Here is a 19,296-nt window from a genome sequence, read left to right as displayed (position 1 = left end):
TTCAGCAAAATTTCCGTTTTTTATATTAAGACCGTTTACCATTTCCAGCAATGCGCCTTGTGCGCAGGAATGGTTTCAGCTAGGAAGGGACGATGTCTTGCGTTTGCGCAGGATTCCGCCCTTAGTTAGCTTTTTGGTTGGTCGGTTGGTTGGCGCAGAAGGTTATTGCCAGTTTACAATATTGCAAGATTACTTTACATTGGATTACATTGCAAGATTGAAGAATTACAACATTGCGTCATTGCATTACATTACGTTAAATGTTACAGTATTAAGAAAGGAGGTAATGGAGAAGTTAAAGTGTGGCTGTGCATTAGGGAGTATTGTGAAACTTAACAAAGTGTAAACTACCAAGAGTTGGACTGCGTGAAGTGGGATCAACGATTACGCAGGTCATAAGTAATTAGTGTGTTCCATCCAAATCAATCCGAATGTTCAATCTGGCTGTTACGAACTGGCCGTGACACCGAATGAGAGTCAGTCGATGTACACCGACTAGCTGAGCTGAGGAAACAATCCTGAGGGATTCCTTCGACCCAACAATCCCTACCAGCTGGAAGCTGCGATGAGCCAGGACGGAGGAGAAAGGTTACAACATCAGTCACCAGACTTCGCGAACAAAGAAACTGTGACTTCACAAAAATTAATTTTACAAATCACAGAACTGACGAAAGAATGTTTTCCTCGTGGTTATCTGTCAACGGGCTGTTCAACGCGCTGTTCCAATAGGTATGCACCCACCCCAAATCGTTTGTACAGAATGAAATTTAACAGCATGTGGAACTGTAACATTTAACACTATTTATGTAATAAATTCGTATCAAAATGACACTCCAAACCGTTATCGCCGCAAAGAATAATATAATTCCTATTGCATTTTTTTAAAAAGTAACACTGTTTGATGACGTCATTTCTTGAAGACAAATTAGTTGACGACGACGACAAATTACGAATTTTTATAATAGATTACTAAACGCAGAAAAAATCAAATATGAGAGACAAATGGCGTATGCCACGTAATTTCGGTTTTTTATTGTGATGCAATATTTTTGTCAGTGTAGACTTATGTGGCAGGTTCGGGCAAATGGCACCTTTGACCGATAAAAAGTTAGAGGTCACAATTCTTAGTACGTCTTTTATTTGTCCTTGGATTAGAATTTGACACGAATATGTTGAAGCCATGTTGCAGGATGTGATGTTGCCATGTCTCGAAATACACGGTGAACCATTTGGTCCTTATCAAGAACCACTAATTATCACTTTATACATATATTCACTGGCGTATAAGCGAGCTCGAACTCCAGTGGCGTGCCCTGGATCGCTTGGGCTTTACGCTGCTACACTTCTGTATAACGCCCTGTGAAATTTCAAATACCAATGTATCGAAAGGGCACTCTGCCTCCATCTTCTACGTATCTCCCTTTCGGCCGCTGCTTCTCTCGGCAGGGCTGTTTATCCCCATAAATTCGCCCCATTCAGCTTGCCTATCTTTGGGGCTCTGCCCTTGGGGCTTGCTCCTCGTAGATTATTCCCGAGTGCTAGACCGGCAAAGTACAAGCAAACATACAAGCCCTAAGGGCCAAGACACAAACTGGGGCTAACTGAATGGGGCAGAGGCCTCGGGACAAAGAGCCCTGCTGACGGAAGACGTAGGATCGTGATTAAATGTTCTTAATTGGTGTTGAATGTGGGGCTGACAGACGAGAGACAGGCATTGACGGACCCATGAGGAGTTGAATATCGAAGCAGAATTTTTTTTTTCAGAAATAAATTCCGCTTGGCGTCGCAATTCATGGCCACTTTAATTCTGCATTGCAACTCCCACTCGATGACGGGCATGATCCTGACCAACACTCAGCAAAGACTCTGTCGAATGCAGAGGTCTCCGCCCCTCTGTGTCGTGGTACGCGTTGTTCTCATTCTTCCTGTGTTCCGAAGTTTACCCTGAAAATAAGGCAACTTATTAGATACTGGGCTTCAAGCTTTTATTTTAATGTTATTTAAATTATAGACCGTTCGTCCTATGTTCTAGCTGAAGGTCGTGTCTCAGATCATTGAATTAGTAAAGACCTTGTTAACGTGGAACCCTGGGTTTGCGCTTGGGCTACTTAATGTGGAATTTGAGAAGGACGAAGTGGCACCAGGACAGAATTTTCTCCGAGTCCTTCCGTCTTTCACTGTCAATATCCTCACGCCGCTGCTTCATAATTGCTCATGTATCATCTGAGGAATGGGCTATGACCCTGTTACGCCGAAACATTGTCTCACTCTGTTACTAGAATAACTACAGGTCGCCCAATTCTGTCTAATGACGGTAGAAAAGGGTAGTTTGGGCCTGGTTATGTTAGGTTGCCTGCCTACCCAGTACAATCGTGATAATAGGAAATGTATACTGCTGACGTCAGTCATAAAATACGCCCTGTATTTCCGAAAATTAACCTCGGGCAAAATTGTACTGTAATGGAAACGTTATTCCATCACGTGATGTTTTCGTACATCTGATTGTAAGGCAATCAGACATAATTTCAGATGGTGACAAACTCATTTCCAATAGGCAAACGTTTGTTGAGAATTGGATTTCTTTGTTTACCCGAAATATGAACATTAATTTGTGTACTAAGCAGCGCATGACAGAGGCTACGTGGCCTATGGTGAAAATCGTGAACATTCAAAAAATTTGGTAATGGGTTCAAAACCCATTCCATGCACGGATGTGTGTTCACGTTCTATGAGATGTATTGTTCAGCGTAGGCTGAGGTATTTTGACAGGTTGACGCCCCAATCCCCAGTTGATTCCACGACATTTTCTATAGTCAGAATATCTTGGAAGTTGTTGATGGTATATGCCAAAAAGAAGCTGATCATCCGAAATAATTTTGTCTACATGCAGAGTACCTTGTTTATGAGCACAGAAGTTGATAGTTATAAATCACCAGGTACTGACCTAATTCTGGCAATACTGAACCAGGCAGAAGGAAGCATAACACTACATTCTGAGATACAAAATATTTTAAATTCTATATGGAAAAATGAATAATTAACAAAACATTGAAAACAGTCCAAATTCCAATACACAGGGGTTACTGTATTATCACTAAATGTAATGTAATTTTGAAACTAATTGAGGTAATTCGAATGTTTAAATTAAATAGGCTGTATAGTAATTTTCACAAATAATAATTCTTCTCGTGCATTTTCTATAACCTCACTCATTTTGCCCATTGCATAATCACACCCTACATTGACTGAACTACCGCTCCTCTTGACCCTGAGGACTATTTTGTTTCTCTGTGATAGGCAATAAAGTGGTAAGGTTCAAAGAGAACGCAGTCAGGTCAGAAAGGAACGAACCAGAAGATACATAAGCAAATGCGAAGCAGCAGTGCAGTGATGTTGACATGGGAGAACCAAAAATCTCTGATAAGGACACATCCGAGTGCCGCTTCATCCACCATGATTCCCACCTGCTGAAATGCCATAACTATATGCTATAACCTCCACTGACATTTTGTCGAACGTACATCACTTCACATCGACGTATTAATGCTTCCGGGGATAATTCAGTTGTGTCCAAACTGTCTGAGATGGGTTGTTTTCTTAACCTGTTAATTTCAAATTTATGTCACATATTTGTCTGTATTCGTTTATATTATTGTGACAATCAAGTTATGACACGGCTGTAGCTTTACCAGTCTGTTCCATAATAAAACTAAAAGGTATGGTCATTAATTTTGTTAATTTTCAACACATCTGCCTGTAAGACGTGACCTCTAATAAAGTGTCACAACTTAAAATAATATCACTTACTTCGTTTGGGCACTCCTTTGAAGTTCCTGTTCCTTATTCATTGCTTGGAATCAGGGATGGTGCTACATATAAGCATGCCTGCGATAAAGATTACAGTCAAAAGTAAGTAAATTAATTTGCAGAGGAACTTATTTCATTTGGTATTTATAAGATACAAAAATGTTTCGTTGGAACGTGGTGATAAGAATATATCTTCGTGGTTGAACTTAGACTACGCCCATAAAAACTAAAAATGTATCTTTATTGTATTAGAATCTGAAGGTAGAAAATGCCTTTTGTTAAAGTACATCAGTGAACCTGCCCCTGAGTTAGATCAATGTGATCCGCATAACCAACACCAGTCTATTAAGCCGTGTGTTACTGCAATCACTCGTCTCCACCGCCTGGTGCTTCCTCTGGAGTGGAAGGAGATGTGGAGGGTAGCTGGGAATTTGACAGGATGCTAACAATTCTTGTTTAAAAAAGTTACATACTGCCAATCATCTAACTAGTGGAGTATGCTGTCAGCTTCTTGAATAGAATCTGCTCCGTGGAGTTCAATGTTTATGCAAATATTCAACTTGGTTTTTCAGTAGATTTTCTTAAAACAATTCCTTGGTAGAAGGAATGAATCACCTCAAATGTGCATATTCTTAAGGGAAAAGACTATCAGTGAGGTGCCGCTATGTACTCAGACCTTTTGTAAGTGATCTCTGTTCCCCTGTACCTCAATCTTAGATTTGATATTCCTGATCAGTTGCATAAATAAACCTAAATACTCATGGGATCTGCTAACATAAAACATGTATATGAAGCCTATCTTTCTTGAATCTGTTCCACACACAGATGGAATGTTCAGTGCCTTAAAAATTTGTGGGATGCAGTTTTACACAACCTTTTACATTCTCTTATGCCAGTCTTCTTTCAAGCGCTTGGAAGAGGTAAATTTGTAAATGATTATTTTGTTCATGTGGCATCAATGAATTTCTTCATTTAAGTCTCTTGTAATTTACGGATTTATCTTGTTTCTAATTAGGATAATATAACAGACTGTAGGGAACAGACTTTTTCTGAGAAACTAATAGTTGCTCTATTCTATTAATAGTTTTGCCCAGTAGCGAGTCATCGCCGCCTCCTTTTGGAGGTTTCATGGTCTTTGAAGCGTCCATTTATTAGTAGTGAGTGACCAGCTCACTGACTAATTGTTGCTAACCTAATAAATTATTTATGGAACCGGAAGGCTCTTAATTGTGTTCACAAGTCAGCCACTGGACACTGTCCTGAGAGAGATAAATCTAATCTATACACCCCACCCTCAATCCGAAAGAAAGGCTGGTGATCGGTGGTTAATAATGACTTTCGTGAATCTGAAGATCCCTGTGAGAATGAAGTAATATACATATATGTCTCAAATACATGCTCAAAGAATTGAGAAATAGCAATGAAGATGTTTGTTTTCAATTATGTGGCAGATAACATTAATCAATACAGATGAATAAGTGTCCTGAGGTCAGCTTGTAAATGTCTTGCTAAGCTAGTGACGAGGCATCTGAATATTTAGTCTTACTAAATCTGTCATGTAGCAATTTTATGATATATGCATTATGTCACAATTATGTTCAGACAAACTGAAATTCCCTACATCTATGGCTTTATTATAGAGACTTATAGGAAGTAATCTGAGCGTTTGCAATTATTTTTGTACTCCAAGAGGAAATTCTGAAAATGGAACGTGCTCGAACTCACAAAGGATATTTTCCCAGCGTGAAAACTTGTCGTTGCTACGATGCGAATTACTTCTTTTTTTATTTGTACTGAACTTTATGTTTATTTTGCCACAGTCTTCTTATTTGATTATGGACACGTTCAGAAAATTATTTTGGTCAGTGATAATAAGCAAGTGCATTATTTTAGGTTAGGTTACTTTAAAAAAATTCCACGCTGAAATTGGGGCTGTTTCTTTAGTCACGATATATATTGACAACCTTCATGTTGTTATTGTGTCTGCATTTTACCCTGACGACCATTATTTTGGCAGAAACTGCCATTTATTCCTATAAACCCACATGAAAGTGGCTGTATGAATATTATGCTCAAATATTGGCAAAGGACCACCTCGACGTTCTTAGTTGCTATAACACCTTCAAGGCCATGTAGAACTCAGCTTCCAACGTCTGATCTAAAGGTAACTTAAGTGCCAAAAATAACACTTGTTCCTATGCACCACATAATAAGACGAGGGGCAGAGTACTATTGGTACTGACCTCAGCTCTCTTGCAACCAGTTGTATGAGCTAGAAGCTCTATTTTCAGATTCTGGACAGGATGGACGTCTTTGCTGCTGTTATAAGGTGGAACATACGGCATCTTCAGCTTTTTGCTAGCAACTTTATCCCAGTTGATACCCTGTTGAATAAGAAGATCAAGCTTTACTAATGTGGACGATAATGCCGTTTGTGGCAAGAAATCAGAACATCCCAGTTTGAAAGATCCTTCAGTTGTGCAGAAAGTACAAGAATTTTGAAATGGTGTTATCTGTTTGGCTATAAATGTTAGTCTGTGCTTTAAGTTATTCAACAATACTTCATTTGCTGGGTGGGACGTTTGACAAAACCTCATCACGCCTTTAAGGTTTCATGTCACAGTACATAATGCACTCTCATCCTAACCTTTTACTGTCCTCAGACTCTTTGGCCTATGACATTTATTACACACGAGTTGCTCTCTAGGAATTAAAATCAAACTTTTCACTTACTCAAGTTTTGAAAGAATGAATTCATCTAGAAATAGCTTGAAGGGTCTCAAATTGTGTACTCGTTGCCGTTTTGGGGCAGTCTCTTAGTGTACAAGGCAGAGTTTAGAAGTGAAACATGTACATACAGCCTAGTATTCTGTGATAACAGACATGGGAAAGAACTCACATTGAAGAACTGATGCTGCATGATGTCCTGCTTGATGGTCTTCCCTGATGTTAACCGTTTTAATGGCATTTTCTCCAATAGGCCTCTGACAAAACTTGACCCTATGAATGTGAAATTCTTAGGGATCGCTGGCAACTTGTGCACAATTTTTCTGCAAATAAAGATCAATTTTTCTTTTTGCCACAAAAACAAACATTCAAAATCAATGTGCATAATGCCATTCAATCTTAAGCGTTGTTTGCTCAAAGAGCATATGGAAAATGCATAAATGGCTGGTCGTGTCTACTTCAACGGCTGGACAGATTTTGATGAAATTTATTGTGGACATTGTCTCATTCTACACTACCTCTGTATTGTACTTTTGAATATTCTATGATCAGCAATAACAGAATGTTGGACTAGCAAACCCATGAGTTCAACATTAAGATGCAGCGACCCGGTTGCAGACGTGGGTGTTGGACTTAACACCTCTAAAAGCATGTTACAATCATACAAACAGCGTGTGTGTTTCGGTTTAGAATGCACTTTCCTATCTTGTTTTGACGTATCTGATTTGCCTGCAAATCTCTGATTTAGGTCATAAAAGGTGTACGGAAGATGGTCTATGATAAACATTTCAAAGATGTTATGTTTCTCAGGTTTTAAAATGTGTGAACTTTCTTTAGTGTCATTAAAATGGACAGTCGTATCTTTACCAGAAACTGAATTTGATTTATCTTTGTGCAAAGGAAAATTATGTTGACATGGAGCACATACATGGATCTCTTCTGAAACGCAAAACACTTACCGACAAAGTTTCGTCATGCTTTCGTCGCGTGCAATAACAAAGGGTCTGAACCCAGCCATCATTTCGAACGCGATGACCCCTACGCTCCACCAGTCCACTTCCTGCAACAATTAAATATGGAGGAAACAGCTGCAGTCAGTCATTTTTAAATCTTCGCACTATCACACTTAAGAGGGTCACCAGAAATATAAATATTCTTGTATGAATTGTATTGTCCATGTTTTGCCTCCCGGTTTATATGTAATTAATCCTATGTGTGATAAGTACTCTTTCTTCATTTACCTATTCCTCGTAGGTGTCAGTTTGATTCCTAGACTCATTAAGAACCTTAAAAATAATTTTATTAACTGTTGTTTACAATTTACATTATATAGTCATACTATTGCTTCATGTTACATTAAGATACATAAGTATCTGAGTCAAGATATTTAACAAATTCTAAAAATTCTCAAATTCTATAAATTTTCAAATTCTAAAAATTTTCAAATTATGAAACTATTGCATGTGGGCAGACAGACATGGTGAAGCAAATGGAAGCATTTTTTTCAAGGTTCAGTTGTGAAAAAGAGCCTGCTATTCCTCTATTTTTGTGTCATACTTTCTGTTTTCACCAATGAAGACACATTTTACTTATCGATAAATGTTAATCGATGTAAGCTAAGAATTTAAGGAAAAAGGCAATCCTCAAGAAGCTACTGAACATACGAAGACCTGTTCAAAGTTAAACTAGAACTTTGTGGAAACAAAATGTTTCCGAACTTTCATTTCTTGCCAAATGTAATGTGACTGCCACAGTGTACCTGGAAGTGTTAGAGGAATTCCTCACGCCAATTATGGAATTACAGTGTCCCGATACTGTTCTAAAAAGACAGAGCGCCACAAGACAAAATGGCGGGTGTCTTATATAGGAAACTTGCACATAAATAAGAATGCAGGGGTGTGCCTATCTCTTGACCACATAATTCGCCTAACTTTTCTCCACTTTTCCTGAACTTGACAGGAGTATAAGATATATAGAGTGTGTAGTTAGCTTCTTCTAATTTACCTCTGTAATACTTGTCTTGTAAATTCCATTATCCGGCAAATATGTATCAGTCATCGTTGCAGATGACAGACAGTTGTCTGCATCAAATACAATTTAATTATTCTACCTCCTCTATCATACAATAACCAGTTTATGCACGTGTCATTATGAACTACATGGAGTTACTATTTTTGGTTCCAAACCTTCTGATTATTGTAATTATTGCACAAGTTATACGTAAAACAATGAAATCATTTCCTTTATACTGTAAAGGTATAAGATACTTACCATGCTGTAACCTTTGTGTTGAATCATCTCTGGAGCCATGTAGTCACTTGTGCCACATACATCATCAACATGATATATCTGTTAATAAAAGCAACATTACAGGAATTTGAGACACGAGGCAACTAGAAATTATCTCTCCAGCAAACACAAACAAAACTTTGGGCATGGCCAATAACAATGACGACCACTGGACACAGCTCTGAGCCAGATGTATTATCCCCATTCTTCACAAATTACTTCTCTCATCCATCTCTTAATGCTGTATTACCTTCTGCTTCTTGATTTTCCAAGTTCACACTTTCCAATAGGTTTTCCCCACGTATATTTTGTAACTTTACTTCTCTCCTTACACATCTGGCCCTTAACTTGACTGCCCTAACAATAAGTGTGGAGCTGTACAAACTACATATTTTCTCGTAATATAATATCTGACATTGCCCCTTGTTTTATACCCTTGACATTCCAGTATTGCCATTTTTTAACACTTGTGACTGAAATTCTTCCCCCAAAGTATGTTAATGGTTTCTGAATTGAAGAATAGCAACTGTTTATGAAACTCCTAAAAAGCTATAATTATTAGAGTTCTGAACTTCTCGGTTCACCCCGTCAGACTCTAAGAACTTGATTGAACGTGATTGAGATTTACTTTCAATAAAATGTTGGTACAAAAAAAAAACGCCTGAAAATGTGTGGTCTAATTTCAGGCACACGAGGCCTCTCTTGTGCCTGGATTTTCCTCAAATGAAGGGCACTGCCAGACAGACAGCGGTCCACATACAAAAAACATCAAGTAAGTAAACTGAACAAAATTCAAAGTCGATATTAAATGTACCTTTGCGTCGGGTGGAAATTCTTTGCACAGTCCGTAGTCCGTGACCGCTATATGACCTTCAGAGTCGATCAGTATATTTTCTGGTTTAAGGTCCCGATGGATTACTCCAATCTAAAAGAAAAAAATAACGAGCTCCTTAAGCATTGGGTTTTAAGAACTGGGACATGTGGCGTTGTTACTGTGGCACTGAGATGTGGTTCCCCTATTTTGCTCTCCTGTCACGTGTCGCTCGCTCTAGCTAAGCTGTCGTACGCTGCAGGAGAGTTAACCGCCCGACCACGGCTCCCGGTTGCCTCTCGAAGGGTAAGCAAAAGTGTCAATTCTTGGATTTATCTCAATTCCCTTACTCGGAAAATAACTCTCTTTGTGCGTGGGTATGAGTGGCCGTCGGAACAGAAAATCTGATGTCTCACCCAGGAAGAATTTCTGAGACACCTCGTAAGGAATTATTAATTATGTTTAACGAATACAACCATCTAAGTTCCCTGGCTGTCGGCTGCCATTTGCAATCAGATCTTGCATATATAGGCCCCAGATGGAGCGGCGGTAGCACGGGGAGAAGCCCTGTACTCTCATCCTGCGCAGAGTTCTAATTTCGTCAGCGTTAGAGCGAGGGGGAGAAAGCGCACAGATACATTCACTGCATCTGGTTAGTCTTGAATCCAAGACACACATGGGATCCCACACACCACTAGGACTCTGCTGTAAACAGTCATTCATAACTGACGTGAAGAAAATGTGCTGATTGTCTGAGGGCAGTGAACAAACAAGACGAATTTCCAGAAACATTTGTTTTGGAACTGTTATCTTGTGAAAGGTCTTTGGGCTACGTATTTAGTGTCCAGAGGAAACGCTAACAAATACGTAGCCCACAGCTGCTAACGTCGTTTTGGAATTAGCCTAAAATGTATATTTTTATGTTAAGAATGAATACTGTAGAAGTTCTTTTGCAACCAAGATCTGCAGAGAAGAATGTGGTCGTCGACTAATTAAATACAACAGTAATAATGAAAAGTGGTGCTAATTAAATCTGAAAAAATACTTGTAAGAAATAAGCCCAAATTATGGGAGATGCAATTACCCTTTGTCATTACTTTTGACATATTTTACAGAAATTAAAATGATTTTACTTATAGTGAAGAAATGAAGTATTGAATTAAATGGAAAATTACTGTGGCTGAACAATTTACGTACTTGGGTTTACACAGACATATTATGGAATTTGTTGGAAATAACTATATTGGGATAGTTTGACTGCCTACCTTATGCAGGTGGTCTACGGCCAAGACTATCTCAGCGAGGTAGAGTCTAGCTGTGCTTTCTGCAAGTTTTTTCTTCCAGTTTAACATAGTCCGCAAATCGCCGCCTGGATAATAGTCTGGAACAATAATAATGAATCCCTATTTGAAAATATTTCATGTAGCTACTCTCCGGCTGGCATACATAGGAAGACCTAGATCAGGATGGAAGGAAACGTAACAAATTAGACGCCGGAACAGGCAATTCGCCTAATCCATGAGAGGAAATGATGATGTTCACCATAACGATAAATATGCATACGACGTAAGTAAATGATAGGCAATGGTAAACTTAGGCTTTGATAGTTTCCTCATCGGCCACCAGACTGTGCTACCTCAGTGTCCACCTCACGACTTTCCTCATTTGTAATTTTGTCATCACCGCTTGTGGGATATTCAAAAGTGCGATTTTGAGGTCTTGCAGAATGGCACAGTATCTATATAAAAAATTTTCCCAATCCGTCCGGTGGTTCTCGAGTGGAATCAACTTGACAGATAGACTGAAGTACAGACATGATTAAACCATAATTCGTTCCCGCCATGCACTTCGTGCAAAGAATGCATAATAATTAAAGTACTGTCAATGTGATCTGCTCCTGTAACACCGCTCTCACACTCGTCTGGCCGACCCTCCAAGTCGGATTGTATACGTCGCCTCTCATCATTGTGGAAATAAGAATATTTTTTTCTTCTACTTACCAAGGGCCAGGCACAGATTTGAATTCGTCTGGAAGGCGTAGTAGAGTCCCACTAGGAACGGAACGTTCGCAACTCTTTCATGAACAGCATGTTCTGTTCTACACTGTTCACGATCATTTTCTTGTGATTTATTCCCGATGATATTTATCATCTTCATGGCGTATAGTGCGCCGTTATCAACACCTCCGTTCTTCCTAACTAGGACAACTTTTCCAAACGCTGAAAAGTATAAATTTATTAAATGTAAATATATTTAGAACTGGACATAATACGGCGAGGAAGGCATGTCCAAGATATTGAAACGAACCGCCTAATAAATTTCAAGGGACACAGTCAGGTTTCACGTTGCTATCTGCTTGACAAAGGGCCCTAATATTTGTAAACTTTACCTCAACAAAGGTTAGAATTGTTTGTACTATCAGAGATTGATGACTGAAAGAGAATTTTTAGGATTTAAGATTTTGAATGCGGAGAGACTGAAGATTGCTGTCGTCTCGTTTGTTGTCCTGATGATGGAGGGAGCAAATACCTCTGAAACGTCGGTAAACTACACGGCGCAACAAACCAGAAGGCAGCCATCTTCTAAAAGAAAGTTGTCAATACACGTTTCGTGTGGGCCCAGTATTCAAGAGGCAGTTGAAGCACACGCCACAGGTGATGGCATTTGACGTTCGAATTGATTAGAGCACGTAATTTCCTGAGGCTGCTATTAACGGCTCTAGAGCGTGACACGAACAGGACGTAATCCCACTTAACTCTGCGACATTTCATTCATAATTATAACTCAAATTGTACTTGAAACCTCTTTGGAGGTTATGTGTCAAAGTCACACGAACTCTATTCAGGATTTCGTTAATAAGCGACTTTGTCACTACACAATTCATTGTTAACAGGCTTCAGGCGGACGCGGTTCAGTTAACATTCAGATACAAAGAATTCTTTTCAACTGAATACCGTTTGGGTCTACACCAATTAAACCTCTAAGTCTGAGTAAGTTAGTTGGTTATAGACAGAAAAATGCATAACATTTTTGCCGAGAGTTAGCAGAATTTGTACTCACTTCCTTTTCCCAGACGCATGAGCGGCTTGAAGTCCCGTAATTTCGGAAGGTGAGGCCCAGAAAGTCGGACTGTAACAAAGCATCACAATTACAGACATGATCTAAGTGGCCTGTCTTTGTTCTTCATGCGTGAATGTAGCAATTTATGCAGTAAACGACGTAATTCGCCTCTGAACGGATTGTCCATTTTGATCAGGGAGGAACACCGCCTCAAATGGTGGTATCGATCCCGATCTATGAAATCAAAGTCTATAAGATCTCCACGTGGTTTGTTTAACTGTAATCAGGAACTTCTTTGTCTCTCTGTTTGTTATCTGAAAACCCAATTACTGAAACATACGAACATTTGTGTTCTGTGGGTGCGAAACTTGGTCTCTCTCAGAAAGAGAAGAACACAGATTGAGGTGTTTGAGAACAGGGTGCGTGGGAAAATATTTGGAGCTGATAGGGATGAAGCCGTTGGAACTGGAGAAAACTGCGTAATGAGGAGCTTCATAATTAGTTACTTTCAATAATTAATATTAGGCTTACAAAATCAAATAGGATGAGGAGCGTGGGGCACGTAGCACAGATGGGGCTATAAGAAATGCATATAAAGTTTTGGTTTGGAAATCCTGAGGGGATAAATGGACTCATACGCGTAGATGCGGAAGATATTATTATATTATGCAGGACAGGGACTGCTTGTAGATTTGGTAAACACGACTATGAATGATCGAGTGTTACGAAACGCAGGAAATTTCACTGCTGGGTGAGCAACTACTAGCTTCCCGATAAGGGTTATAAGCTGAAGTTGTCAAATTAAACAGCCCTTTACAGCATTCACGATCAAGCATTCAATTGTACCAAGAGCAATGTAATAAAAATTATTTATGCCATGTATAAGACTTCGAGATACTTTAGAGCAATGAAGGTACCAGTGAGTCTGGGCAGTGGTAGTTCTGCGGAAGGGAAAAAATTTGAAATTTCTTAACACATAACAATAGAAATAATTGAAAAATTCAGAGGGAACAAAATTACTTAGAAGATATACGCGTAATTGGGGAAGATAATATTAAACAAATCGCTTTAGTTGAAAGTAACTCTCCTGTAGTAGCCTGCAACCCGAAGATAGAACACCGTTAATAGTGACGCCGTCCTTAGGAAACCATCTTGAACCAGTTGCATTCATGTTACAGGCTCACATAAATATTTTCCTAAAATCCGTATTTATTCTATTATCTGGCGTCCACCTCGGTCTTACGTCCTAATTACATGCCCGGTCAGGTGTAACATAACATAACCTAAACTAACCTAACCTACCTTTCAATCCCCCCAGTATACCAAGAGATCTTCATAACCAGACAAGATTTATGTTTCTTTGCCTTCTTAATTCGTTGTTCTTAGGAACAAACATTTTCCTCAAGTATTTGTTTATAAACAAATTCAGTTCACGGCCATTCCTCTTATAACAGACGAATGCTTTAGAAATAAAAAATGATGAATATGAAAATATTGCTCTGTTCTCCCACACTGACATATTTCGTTGATACTCAGTCAATAGCAAACGTTCCCAAAGTGCGTCACGTAATTAGTAGTAAGCATGTTCACGTAATTCATGCAATATAACGAAAATTAAATCTTTTATGCTACAGAGAACTGCCCATTACATAGAACACAAATTTATGTGTATAGACAAATATACTAATAGACCATAAAGCCAATTAGCTCAGGTCTTGTTGGCACAAGGAACGAAGTGGCCCGATATCAAACATCTTATTGCGTGTCTCTCATGAGTCAATTCATGCCTCAGCGGTTTATTAATACCTCGTTTCCTAGAAGCGCTCATACCTGGGGGTCTAATTAGTTTGACCTCTTCACCTTTTTGCAATGGTTTCTTGTTCATTTGATGCTTGATCAGTGCCCGGTGTTTCTGATCATCTTTGACGGCGTCCTGGAACTTCTTGTCGCCAGGCTTAGCGCGATCCTGGAAAAGAGGAGGATGTCTGGCATTAGTCACCGACAGACACGGCGCATGCGCAGTTATCGCACTGACAGAGTTACGGAATTCTAACCGTGACCGTTTCGGCTCTACAACAGTTGTGGACAACAGATAAATCGGGTGACCGCCATCTACGAGTCCTTACGTATCGAAGGACGCGCTACAAGAAGTCCTTCATGTAAAATTTGAGGTTATCACGGCGGTGACAATGTTGATGGTGTTACTTGGTGGGTTCTAGCGCCGTGTGGAGCGGTCGGTAGATGCTGATGTTTCGGAGAAGCGTACTGTCTCCATCTTCAGGGCTTTTCCGAAACGTTAGCATCCACCGGCAAGTTCACATGACGCCAATACCCAGCAGAGCATCGTTATCCCTACATTTTCCAGCACTAATAACTATCCAAAGAGATTCTGGTGAACACCAATCAACACGATAAATGAAAATTCTTGGTTAGTATAACGCATATACTTCAAAAGAAGTTGAAATTTTCCCAGAAGTCTGTGAAACTGTAATGACTGGCAAAGAAACTGGAAGATTTTTCGCTTGAACTCACAGACCAGACATTGTCATTTTAACAAGCGCTCCGCTGCTTCTACATATTTGTGTCTGACTTTCACAAGTTGTGGAAGAAACTAAGAATGACTGCTTTCAAATGCACTCGTTAAAACGCTTGGTTCATTTAGAAACGATTTCTTTACCCAAAATACTTTTGCTTTCGTGTTAAATCCGTAATACTTTCCGTTCGTGTCCTTCCTCACGAAATATTTGAAATTCTCATGGCCGAGTGTATGAAGACGACCGCGAAATCTGGTAGAAGATTAGCAACGTTTCATTAGTGACTGCAGCCTCCATCAAAAGATAAGTACTTCTGAAGCTGCGGTCTGCTTCCACCAGATTACATAGCCCAATGACGCACATCACAGCCATTTTCTTTGAAGTTCTGTTCAAACTGCCTGGACTTTCAAAGGGAATAGCTTACCTGCTTATCCTTGATTTTCCTGCAGTCTGTAGCCCTGAGAAACTCCTCCTCTACGCCACTAATGATATTCGTGATGGAGTCATCTCGAAAGCAGTCTCGAAGACGATCGATTTCCTGCTTCAGCTTATCATTTTCATACGTTATCCTATCTGCAGTCTCAATCAGTCTTCTTACAGCCTCGCCTTTTTCCCCGTCATTCTGCTGATAGTCCGCCAACCATTCCATTTTACGTCGCAGGGTCGCAATTTCAGACGACATTCTGACTACATTTTCCTTCAGACATTTTCTACTTTCCGCCATTTTGTTCATTTCACCGTTCTGGCGATGCATCAGCTCCGCCATTAGAACACGCAGATTTAGATTTTCAGACGTGATATTTTCAACGGTCTTATTAAGATGTTCTATAGTTTGTTCAGTTTTCTTCATTTCATCGTGGCGCTGTAGTATCAGCCCCGCCATTTTAACATTCAGTTTCACAATCTCAGTCTTCAACGCTTTGTCTTCGTTCACTGTTTCAAGTTTCTCATCGAGATGTTCAAAATTCTCCAATCCAATTACTAACATTTCCCTTTCCGAAGTGAGTTTATCGATGTCTTGTAGCTTCTTCTGAACAATTGTCATGTCATCTGATTTATTCACAGTTAAGACTATTGTCGGCCATGAACTGCACCAGTGAGCTTGTTTCATTACGTTCGTCTGCTGTTGTTTCTTTTGAAAAGACATCACAGGGAGATGTTCCCCGTTCATTTGTTTTGATGATGACATTGTACCAGACGGAGTTCTCACCTTGGACCTGCAGTAAAACAAGTTTCATAACATTACTTATTATTATTATAGTAGTGTTGTTTGAAATTCAAAATAAAATTCAAAGCACATTTAATTCAAATTTCTATGTATGTTGATATTTACTTTATTAAATATTTTGCTTTTCGATAGACATTATTTCGTTATTATGCGTTATTTGCATGAAATGCTTGTCGAGTGTTTCCCAGCTGATTCTTCTCGAGAACCACTTGACGGATTGGGATGAAATTTGGACGGAGTTTAAGCCGTTTTGTACAACTTCAAAATCGTATTTTTTGTACAGTACAAGCGGTGATAACAAAAAGACGTTTGAGTGGTAAGTGCTGAAGTACGATTTCTTTCTACAATTATGACCATTGGAGAATAATGTTATGAGTTCTTTGAATGTTCAATGTGGTTGCTATGATAACCGTGGTTCGTATTAATCTAAGTGGACATCTGACGAAGAATTTGTGTATGTTAAGAATGTTTGTTTTTGTTGGGGCAGGTTAGGTTAGGTTAGGTTAGATTCTCTGCTTCGTTTATGTTAAGGCGTGTTAGGTTAGGTTAGGTTCGTTAAGTTTCGGTTAACGAAATTTAGGTTACGGTAAACGTTTACATGTTGGAGTTTCGAATATGGAATTTTTAAATCTTTATTATGAAATTCGGAAGAATTTTGAAACTGTGTGTGTACAAAGTACAAATCTTACATTCACGTTCAGTCTCCGCAAAATATAGAACAGAACGGGAAATCATTATAAATAAAACTTACCATGTTATCAAATCTTCGATTAGAAGAACAGTGTAGGATTTTATTCTGATATTTTATTTTAACATCTTCCATTGTCCATTTCTTAAAATTGTGCCACCATTTTGGGCAGTGCTTGAATTCTAATGTATGCTTGAGCCAAAAACAATGACAAGATATATATATATATATATATATTTGCTGATCACATACAATTGGTTTATTGGATGAAGCAGTAGGCAACAGGGGCCGAATTAACTGTTCCATCTCAGCACCCACGTGAGACAAACTTAAAAATTTTAGTCAGAAATAATACCAGGTAGTTTCAGAATATCACAATATCACAACAGTAACTTTTCTTAGAGCATATGATGTGGTTCTAAAACTTGATTTTAATGTGACGTACTGAAACAGCGAAGTGACATTCTCCATTGTATGTGAACAAGTAAGCATAAGCAGTTGATGCACCTTGTATATATAACTTTCAGTCTGGTATTAGGAACAGCGAACTTTACGTACCTGTCCTCGGTGTCCCCGTCACTCTGGCTGTCATGGGAATTCTTGATTTCCTCATCGGGTTCTAAACTATCCTGGAAGAGAAGATGCGATAGGCCCATTAGACACTGGCAAATCGTATTTTCAGCATCGCAGTAATAAAATTATAAAACTCATGGCGCCTATATCATTAAAAAACTAACTCTTATTCTGCTACGTGTTCTCATTAAAGCGAACCAAAGACTGTTTTGTCACGTCCCACCTCAAGTCACGTAGCAGTTGTTTGAACATGTACTAGGCCTATTTATATAATATATATATATATATCTTTGTAACAGACCATTCATATCTAAGTCCTTGCGCGCCACCTGTTCACGTAGCATATATTCAATAGCAACGCAAATGTTGTTTCAGTACATTCTTGTTCTTCATTAAAGGAAATAGACGTTAGAAGAGTATATTTTCGTTTGATCACTATTTACACCGTTGTTATAACTTAAAAAGGAGTTCTAGAAAGAAACCACGAAGCTTACTTTCTTATTTTTTTATGTAGTGTTCTGTCTGAGGACAGGTCCATATGAACAGGATCCTTCCATCCTTTTCTCGGACTGGGACCTGTTCATATACGTTCTTGGCAGATGATCCAGAAGTGGTTTGCCATTGCCTTCTTCTGTGTGTGAATGGAGTAATTGTTGGGATGCCACGGAGGAAAACTCCGTGTTGCCTAGACCACGGCCTTGCCCAACACAAGTTATAAATTCAGGCACCGCCGGGAATCGAACCCGAGACCCCAGGATTACAAGGCCAGCGTTCTAACCGCTATACCACATCATTTTATTATTTATTTAGTGTTCTGTCTGATGACAGGTCCATATGAACAGGATCCTTCCATCCTTTTCTCGGACTGGGACCTGTTCATATAGGTTCTTGGCAGATGATCCAGAAGTGGTTTGCCATTGCCTTCTTCTGTGTGTGAATGGAGTAATTGTTGGGATGCCACGGAGAAACCGGGGAAGCCCCCGGAGGAAAACTCCGTGTTGCCTAGACCACGGCCTTGCCCAACACAAATTATAAATTCGGGCACCGCCGGGAATCGAACCCGAGACCCCAGGATTACAAGGCCAGCGTTCTAACCGCTAGACCACCGTGGCGGTACTTTCTTATTACAAATTTATTTCTTTACAAATATTTGTGTCGTTAGTTTTACACTAAAGTTATTGAAGTTTATAAAGAATATAACTAATTCATTTAAATAAGTAATTTATCTTCGTGCGCAATGTAGATTTCCTAGCTCTGAGTTTTGCTAGTCATCACCGTCAGACTGAATAGTAATAATAATACTAATACATGAGTAAATCTTACGTTAAAAACATATACTGATGTGCAGGTGACTTTATTAATGTATTGTCTTTATTACTTACCCGATTGAAGAAGATTCGTTGGATAAAATATAATATTGTATTCCACATGACAGATTAAACTTTTGAATAAAACAAAATTTCTACTGTGACAATTCTTTGTTAGAATTGTCTGCTGAGTGAAACTATGGAAATAGTAATTGTTTGTTTACAATTGAAGAGATACCTGAACGAAGTACGCACTACACGCGAGAGATGTC

General features: G+C 39.1%; 1 protein-coding gene across 2 annotated transcripts; it reads right to left on the bottom strand.

Moving 5' to 3' along the window:
- Window positions 1-1,121: 1,121 nt before the first annotated feature.
- Window positions 1,122-19,215, bottom strand: LOC110829099 (uncharacterized). Of its 2 annotated transcripts, none has more exons than XM_087355772.1 (14): window positions 19,100-19,215; window positions 17,703-17,773; window positions 15,653-16,445; window positions 14,525-14,660; window positions 12,695-12,763; window positions 11,635-11,853; window positions 10,900-11,015; window positions 9,638-9,748; window positions 8,806-8,883; window positions 7,494-7,594; window positions 6,707-6,857; window positions 6,051-6,191; window positions 3,808-3,885; window positions 1,122-1,944 (listed from the first exon to the last, which is right to left on the bottom strand). In XM_087355772.1, exons 1-13 carry the CDS (start codon window positions 19,145-19,147, stop codon window positions 3,841-3,843), a joined length of 2,079 nt encoding a protein of 692 aa, XP_087211898.1. In that variant the 5' UTR covers window positions 19,148-19,215; the 3' UTR covers window positions 1,122-1,944; window positions 3,808-3,840. The 2 variants fall into 2 exon arrangements, with proteins under 2 accessions (XP_087211898.1, XP_021918165.2); XM_022062473.2 differs by lacking the exon at window positions 1,122-1,944 and adding an exon at window positions 3,549-3,602.
- Between the last annotated feature and the right edge of the window lie 81 nt (window positions 19,216-19,296).

The sequence above is a fragment of the Zootermopsis nevadensis genome, unplaced genomic scaffold (assembly GCF_977971745.1).
Source record: "Zootermopsis nevadensis isolate Lab colony 2312 unplaced genomic scaffold, Znev_1.0 Znev_ptg000025l, whole genome shotgun sequence".
Taxonomy (NCBI): Eukaryota; Metazoa; Arthropoda; class Insecta; order Blattodea; family Termopsidae; genus Zootermopsis; species Zootermopsis nevadensis.
This window is presented reverse-complemented; position numbering and strand designations above follow the sequence as displayed.

Coding starts and splice junctions, on each gene's coding strand:
- LOC110829099 (XM_087355772.1), bottom strand. CDS start 19,147: ATGTGGAATACAATATTATATTTTATCCAACGAATCTTCTTCAATCGG. Junction 12,764..14,524: donor CAAACTAATTAGACCCCCAG/GTATGAGCGCTT, acceptor GCTTTGTTACAG/TCCGACTTTCTGGGCCTCAC. Junction 3,886..6,050: donor CTGGTTGCAAGAGAGCTGAG/GTCAGTACCAAT, acceptor TCTTTATCGCAG/GCATGCTTATATGTAGCACC.